Source organism: Epinephelus lanceolatus, chromosome 19 (assembly GCF_041903045.1).
Source record: "Epinephelus lanceolatus isolate andai-2023 chromosome 19, ASM4190304v1, whole genome shotgun sequence".
In the NCBI taxonomy this organism is placed as follows: Eukaryota; Metazoa; Chordata; class Actinopteri; order Perciformes; family Serranidae; genus Epinephelus; species Epinephelus lanceolatus.
This window is the reverse complement of record NC_135752.1, coordinates 7,007,867-7,016,654: the sequence shown is the minus strand read 5'-3', so window position 1 is coordinate 7,016,654 and position 8,788 is coordinate 7,007,867. Positions and strand designations below refer to the sequence as shown.

The 8,788-nt window shown below is 39.3% G+C and overlaps 1 protein-coding gene across 1 annotated transcript; it reads left to right on the top strand.

Moving 5' to 3' along the window:
* Positions 1–1,124: 1,124 nt before the first annotated feature.
* s100z (S100 calcium binding protein Z) lies at positions 1,125–7,028 on the top strand. Its single transcript, XM_033647331.2, has 3 exons — positions 1,125–1,227; positions 1,320–1,492; positions 5,901–7,028. Exons 2-3 carry the CDS (start codon positions 1,352–1,354, stop codon positions 6,054–6,056), a joined length of 297 nt encoding a protein of 98 aa, XP_033503222.1. The 5' UTR covers positions 1,125–1,227; positions 1,320–1,351; the 3' UTR covers positions 6,057–7,028.
* Positions 7,029–8,788: the final 1,760 nt, after the last annotated feature.

Genomic DNA, 8,788 nt, shown 5'->3' with positions numbered 1-8,788 from the left:
AGATTATATTCACCGAGTTTCACGCAGATCGGTCAAACTTCCTAGGAAGAGATCGATTTTAAGTGTTTTTCAAAAAATTCAAAATGGCGGAAAATCTATATAACCGGAAGTTAGGGGGTTTTGAGGCAAATTTGTTCCTTGTGAGGAGAGGCATCTCTGTGCAAAGTTTCATGTCTCTATGACATACGGGGCATGAGATATGCCCATTCAAAGTTTGCAATTTCAGTCAGTTGCTATAGCCCTCCCTTTGGCCAATTGATGTAATATTGCTTCAATCGCATCCTCCCATGACCCTCTACCACTGTGCCAAATTTCACATGGATTGACCAAGTCAGTGAGGAGAAAAATGTGGAACAGACACACACACAGACAGAGTTTTCGTCATTATATAGTGAGATTAGTTGTGACCAGCAGCTTTATAGCTCACTCTGTCAGTTGGTTGGTTGGAAAAAGTGTGCAGGTTGACATGTGCACACATTCATACACTGGTGCCTGGGGTTACCATACATGGTGCCACCTACTCATTAGATAAGCCATCAGGAACAGTTAGGGATTCATTATCAACGATACTTCAACATGTAGACTAGGGCTCAGGGATCGAACCACCGACCTTCCAGATAGTAAATGACTGCTAACCCCCTTTCCCATAGCTGCCCGTGTTCTGTCTTTGAGCACAACAAAACTGGAAGCACAGCGTCCGTGATGTGACATTTATTTCACATAATATTTCCCTTGTGCTCATTCCCATTAACTTTTGCTGAAGAAGACATCAGGGCCATAGCAACACAGGGCATTACTCATTAAAAGACAGATATAAATCCAACAAATGTTCCTTTAGCATTGTTAGGAACACATTAAACTATTAGATTGTTTCCTTAAAAATGAATGTAACAGGTCTTAACCCATCATCGTTTGTGAAGTATTGTAGAGTGCTGGAGTCACTTCAGGGATGGTGCATGATGCAGACACATGTAAAGATCCACGCATGGCCCAGGATCTGATGAACTCCCCTGGGGGCTCCAGGGTTACACAGGTACATGTTTTGTTTTCCACTTAAGAGCCTTGATTAAAACCTGGAAAGAAAGACAGTTACCATGGGCATCTCACCTGTGGAATTAATTATCGTCACAAAAATAGAGGAAGGCTCACTTAGCGTCCCCTCATTTCCTAATAAACAAGCTGTGTTGCAGCTTCTCTCATCACATTTGGGATTCTAACTCTAACCAGGTAAGAACACTTCACCCAGCGACAAGATTCTTTTTCTTACTCTTAGTTTTAATTCATTGAGTATGTAAATCATGAAACATTTCCATTGTCAGGAAGCTGCAAGAGCTCTCATCCTTCCAGCAGAATGCCAAGCCAGCTCGAGGGTGCAATGGATGCGCTGATAACAGTTTTCTACAACTACTCTGGAAACGACGGAGACAAATACAAGCTCAACAAGGGCGAGTTAAAAGAACTCCTCAACAGTGAGCTCACTGACTTCCTCACGGTAAAGTACATATTTCAACGTTAAAATTGCACTGCTGTTGGTTTAGTTTGTTGACTATCCAAATAGAAAATTTTACATCATGAAGCAGAATTTTCAGATTGGTTCCTCAGCAGGAACCAATGTGTTTTAAAGAAAATTGTCAGAGCAACAAGCAGAAGGAGCAGAAAACAGGGTCCCTCCTTCCTCCCTGCTGTAGTCTTTTAGCTCAGCCCCTGCCAGTGGAGCACCCGCAGACAGTGCCAGACCTTGCACATTCTGCACCCTTAGGTTAGGATAAAGGTTAGGGTTAGCCCTCTGTATGGCACCCTAGCTGGCTGCTGACATCACCAATTGAAAGATCTGCCACTGTCTTCAGGAAGACTTTCCTGTGGACTTTAGGGCTTTATGTCCTGACAGTCAGGCCATCAAATACAGAGTGGCTGTAATATTTGTTTAAAGAAAGGTGAAGCATTTTGTTATGTTTGCCATGAAATTATGACTTTTTTACTTTTTAAAATCCTTTTTAGATTATGTTGATTTTTCCTGTTGAATTTATTTTTCCATAAGAAACGCAGCCTGAAGTATCTCACTAAAGTGGAATAAAATGACAGTTCAGTCAGAATATCCAACTTGGACGAGTTTCTTATACGTTTTAAAAAATATAACTTTGTTTAAATTATTGTAATGATTGTTAAAGTAAGCGAGAGCTAATAATAATAAATGGTTATTCATATATGCATTATTAACAGATACGTAGATACCTGACTCATTCAGGACAAAGCCGCGGATCTCCACTCACCCTAGAACCGCCCTGATTGGGAACATGTTGGTGCACCAAAGTGTGACCTTTACATCTCCCCCATTACCTCAATGGATCTATAATGACCAATAGTAATTAGAGGAATTCACAAACTGAGAATTTTTTTACCATTTACTGTTGCCTGACTCACTAAAAGTAAAATTAGACAGGCATGTTTTCAGATGGTTTAAAGAAGAGCATTCTGACCCTGACCCAAGAAAATGGTTTTCGCATTGATTGCTCTCTTGCTGTCAGAGAGTAACTGCTGGTGGCTCTCACATCACATCAACTCACAGCATTGTGTGAAATAAAGGATGTGAAGACGGAGATAGATGAGGTCATTTCAGATAAGCCTCTGCCCCTGAGTCAGTGTGATAGCAGTGCGAGTACGAGCCTGTGATTTCAAATGATAGAGACCAACACGTTAACAAAATGGGCCGGGGCCTGAGAGTCAAACCTCTGATGCCTTCAGAAATCTTTCTTTCCTTTCACTTCTTGTCCTCCCTCATCCGGATGGGAAGCCTCAGGTGCTCACACATCATCATCAGTGGCCCATATCGCCTCCAAATATAGACACTCCCATGATGTCATCACATCCCCCCGGGCTGTAGTCACCTCTGAGTATAGACGCAGCCCCATCCAAACATTCACCCTCAGTTTCCTCTGACAGAATACAGACACTTCCACACCGAGGCTTTATAGATGACTGTATATATAGTGTTCAGTTTAGAAGTTAGAGGGTAATATTAAAAAGATGAAAAAGACTGAAACTCCACACAGCAGGATAGGACAGCCATGTCTGGGACTCTGTTATTTATAATTTTTCTATATTTTTTAATCATTGCTTTTAACGAAAACCATTAAAAGTTGATGTTAAATATCTAGCTGCCACCGTTCTATCGAATAAAGGCAAGAAAGCCAAAAAAAATCCTAAAAAAAAAAAGATAGATCTTTTTTTAAATTTTCCAGCAGGTTTGTGGCACCATTTCTGTCCAAGCACACCTACTTCCTAAACATTTACACAGTTATGGCGACCTAGTGCCAAGTAGAAAATGGCAAAATGAATTTGAATGTAGCCCCTTTCCCACTGACTCTGCAGTAGACATGAGTATTTATTGGTTCTAGCTCCAATCAGCATTGATGGAAACAGAGCACACATGAACACGTTAATTTTGGCCCCTTAACCGGCGAGATGTCATCAATCCAAATTTGTCTGCACCAAGTTTGAAAGAGAGACTGAATATAATAAGAGACATATAAAGAGAGGTAACCGTCGTAAAGTTTTCACTGGCCTCCATGCAGCTTTCTACTGTTCTACTCACCTATTTTCTATTTTACTCATCTGCTGCAGAGCCGTGTACACAGCTCTGCTCTACTGGCAATGGAAAGGGGGTCTATGGCCTATTTTTAACAGGTTTTTCCATGTTATACTGTACAAGCCTGAAGAGATATGCTAATTTTGGTGGAAAAGTGGTACGAGACAGATATCAGCTATCAGACAATACCCGATAACTGTCTTATATTGATTGCAGCCCCTAACTTCAATTAGACTAAAATTGTATTGTGGCAGACTTTGTAAACGCTAATTTAAAAAATATTTTTAATAATTAATTTTTAATTCCTCATAGGAATTTGTTTACTGATAAAAAATGCAGGATTTTTTTTCACACGAGCTACAGTGCTGGAAAATATATTGACTGTGATCATATGAGACTAGATATCGTCTTAGATTTTGGATATCTTCAAATCATGGCGTTTTCTTGGTTTGAAAGACTGTATTACAGTGAAGCGATGTCATTTTCTGAACTTACGGCCAAAATACATGGGACAAGGTTGTGGCGGAACTCATCTGCCACAGCAAAGTGCGTCCATTTGTACTGATATTGTGCTATAGGGCCACAACAAAGTCCCCTCTTTATGTCGCCTTTGCATTTTTACACAGGACCAAATGACAGCGGCATGATGCCACCCCCATGTGTTATTTTAGACAGCATGCTGGCATTGCAGAGGCAAAAGGAGTGTGATGGGCATAACATGTAACACAACAGTGTGACATATAATAGCAGCACTTTTAAACAATAACAATAAAATAACATGGTAATAACAATCATTCACTGTCCCTGTTATATGGTGGTTGATTTTGTCCTCTGCTCAGAGGGTAAAGACCTCATTGTTTTCCCAATTTGTGGACATTTTCAGCTGTTGTTCTTCCTCTTTTAATTAGCCACTAACTACATTCAGCTACTTTCTAAATCTCCTGCAGTGGGTTGCACACGTAACATGTTGTCAAATTATCACACCGTTGTCGCGTATGATCTGGTCCTGCCAGCTGAGCCTCTTATGCAACGGTTGTTTCGGAGGTACAACCTCCGATGCCGGCTTAAAGGCGAGACAACTCTGTCCCACAAATTTGTGACTGTACGTTGATCATTTTTAGACAGATATAATCTGTTTAAAAATGATTTAAATAATTACCTCATTGTACCAGAGGCAGTATGAAGCAGCAGAGCAACCTTGTGGATGATTTTACTTTTCACATTAAAATAAATCAATTAAATTAGTGCATCCTGTTGATAAAATGATCCCATTTATTCATTCAGTACCAGTTACACCTTCAAACCCTGCATAACCATTTGCATTATCACTTAGTAAAACTCAATACACACACAGTGAAGCTGGCACTAACCCTACGCCACAAAGATTGAGTCTGCTAAGCAGGTAAAAAGTGCTGCTCCTCTCCGCCAACATGACGCTTTGCATCAGTGCCTCATGTATATTGGCCGTTACCAACTGTTCTAGCTGTTGTATTATTTACCACTTAGTAATTATATCTACGTTACTGATGGTTATCAACATTTTATCACAAATCTCATTGTATAAGTATTTTGTTAAAGCAGCAATAGTCAACCCCACAATATTGTTGCAATATCAATATATATATATATAATATAATATATCTGGTCAAAAATATCATATGTGATTTTCTCCAAATTGCCCAGCCCCAATGAGCTAAGTTCAAATGTAGCTCTGAGTCTTTTGGACCAATATAAAATTAAACCCACATTAAAATAATGCAGCAGCATTGAGGGGAAATGTTTCTAGTAACCTAAATCCCATCTGAGTTTTTGCCCTCAGTGTGGAGTGGATTTTAATTTCAACCTTTGCTTAAACTAGTTGACTTTAATAAGTTGTGCAACGTAAAGATCAGTGGTGCCTCAGAGGTTAGGGGGTGTAAAAGGAAAGCCGTGTCTTCTTTCTGGATCCTGGAGGAAATGAGCAAAAGCAATAAATGTTGGGTGTGATCAGCTGCAGCTCATGGCTCATTGAGCAGCAACATCACTCTGCTCTCCACTGGACACGGACGGCAGCTTTTGCCTTGAGTCAATATGAAGCTCCATTAACAATCAAATAACTCCAGGGCTGTTATTCATCCAATGTGGACAGACTGATAATTCCAATATCATAAGCTACATCTATGTGTTTAAAGGTATTTTTAATTGCTTGAAGAGGGAAGTGTCAGCGCTCTCGGCTTACACGTCAGAGACATACAGGAGAACCATGAAAAGACTAAAAGCTATAGAACATCTTGTTTGTTGGTCTAATATTCTGTTTTTATTTTCCATTTTTCAGTCTCAGAAGGATCCAATGCTGGTGGAGAAAATCATGAATGACTTGGACTCTAACAAAGACAACGAGGTGGATTTCAATGAGTTTGTTGTGTTGGTGGCCGCCCTGACTGTTGCCTGCAATGACTTCTTCCAAGAGCAGAAGAAGAAAGCCAAGTAGATGTCTGTAGAAAACCGGCTGTAAATCTTAAATCGTTTGAAAATGTTATCAAATGTCCCATCAGTTGAATATAGATAAAATTTTAGCACTTCCCATTGTATAGGATTGGGAATGTAATATTTATGTATGTAAGCACTCAGTCATATTGTCACAGATTAAAAAGAAAAAAAGGTAAAAAAAAAAATAAAATAAAAAGACCAACGTTCAGCCTGGAGCTGTTAAACAATGACTTTGTGATCTCACATCGAGCATCAAATTATAGTTGTTTTTATATTAGAGTGATGTTTGTGACAAAAAATACAAAAAAGAAAAAATCCCACTGTGTTGTCATTGTCATCTATTTTTATCATATTTGAAGCTGTGTTTTATTCCACATTTGGGATCATGAAAGTAAGAGCTCTTCTCCCCTAGTTTGTCTATATGGTGATAGAGGGCACAGTACGTTCAGGTCATTACTGACAATTAACTGAGTGGCATTAACCTTTAAAAAGACACCTTTGTCATCAAAAAATCCTTCATGGTCATTTATTTTGTTTGCTGAGAGAGTCCCTGCTCTAATATAAATGTCAAAAGTTGAATATCTCATAAATGTCTTTGTAGGCGTTGTCACAGCCTGATGGTGCATTAAGTAGGAAACATTTTTGTCCCCTGACCCTCTTGCTGTCAGTCTGTGCTCCCCAGGGTGGAACACTTTCCTTCATGTTGGTGCAAAGCTAGAGTCATGGAAAAACGCACAGGATCACAGTGATAAGATATTTACTGTACAATGTCTGTAACATTTAGCCCAATACTTTATGCTTCTCAAGCTAGATTTTTTTTTCTTTCCTGATATTTACAATGTTTGTTTGTTTGTTTGTTTTCAACAATTTAAAATTCTGACCACTGATCTGTTTTTTTAACAATATAAGCCTTTACATGGTAAAAAAAAAAATCACTTCTACATCATGTAAAAGCTAAATGAAGATACAGTGAATAAACAGCACTATTTCATCTGGAAACTGGAACACTTATTATTCACTGGATGCACATGCTGTTTTAACACACTATGGCAATATGTAATGTTTGTATGCTTGGGCATGTGTGCATGTGAAGTGGTGGAAGAAATCAGATCCTTTGCTTAAGTATGAATACAACATTGTAAAAGTACTGCATTCAAAATCCTGCTTAAGTACAGAAGTATTATTAGCAAAATGTACTTTGAGGTATCAAAATTAAAAGAACTCAGAAAAGACAGAGCAGAAAAGTTTTTGACTGATATATGAATATATATCACATTCTTTGATTGTTAAAAACCCTGAGAGACCCATAGGACTGCTGACAATCTGCGTTACTGCCTTTCAGAGGCTGTGGTGCCTTTTTAAAGCCAGCACAAATGTACATAGAACTTAGAGCCCAAAGTGGCTATGGCCACCCCAATATAACTGTCAGAAACTTCCAGAACAGAAGTGCTCACTATCCAATCACTGAAAAAACAATTCTTACAGAAATCTCCAAATGACAAAAGTTTTTGATACCAAATCAAATCATGTTTTTTTTCTGTGGAGTTCCTCAAGCTCTTGGTGTCTGAAGCCCCTTTTTCACCAAACACTAACTATAGAACCTTTAGAACCAAAAGTAAACCTTCAGACATGGTACTTAGACCCTAGGTCCGTTTAGTGTTTCCACTGCAGATAGTACTCTTAAATGTGGGCGAGGCTGTTGTCACTCACTGCTCTGTCCACCTCTCATTGTACTTCCTCATCACCAACACAGTTGGAAGTCTGAATGTCATCTATCATCCACAGAACGAGGTTGCATGCCAATATTTTCGTTTAAACGTCACAGCCTACCTGAGTATTGTTGCTGACCGTGTCCATCCCTTTATGACCACAGTGTACCCATCTTCTGATGGCTACTTCCAGCAGGATAACGCACCATGTCACAAAGCTCGAATCATCTCAAATTGGTTTCTGAACATGACAATGAGTTCACTGTACTCCAGTGGCCTCCACAGTCACCAGATCTCAGTCCAATAGAGCACCTTTGGGATATGGTGGAACAGGAGATTCTCATCATCGATGTGCATTCGACAAATCTGCAGCAATTGTGTGATGCTATCATGTCAATATGGACCAAAATCTCTGAGGAATGTTTCCAGCACCTTGTTGAATCTATGACACGAAGAATTAAGGCAGTTCTGAAGGCAAAAGGAGGTCCAAACGGCACTAGCAAGGTGTACCTAATAAAGTGGCCAGTGACTGTAAAAAGTAGAGGGGTTTGAAAAAGTGCTGGGGACATGTCCTCTGTGTCACCTTTATAAATTTTGCCCCTGGATTTTGGACAATATTACCTTAGGACGTCAAACCATCTGAGAGGTTTAGACGGGACATTTCTCTTTGGTGGAACTGCTAACAACTCATAAAATCTTTTTTTTTTTTCCTTTTGTAAAGCCAAAAATAAAAAATTGTAAAGTAATTTTTAAAGTCAATTGTTTTTTTACTTTTACGTATGTAAAACCTTAACCTAAAGGTAGCTATAGCTGTCAAATAAATGCAACAGAGTGAAAACTACAGCACTACCCTCTAAAATGTGGTGGAGCAGATGTATAAAGCAGCATAATATGGAAATACTTAAGTGAGCGTGAGAAGTGAGTGCGTGAGAATGAGTGGGCTGTCATTCAGCTTTTACTCACTTGACATCTCACAAGGCGAGAGAGGACTGTGCTTTTGGGAAACCATGTCTCAGTGACACGT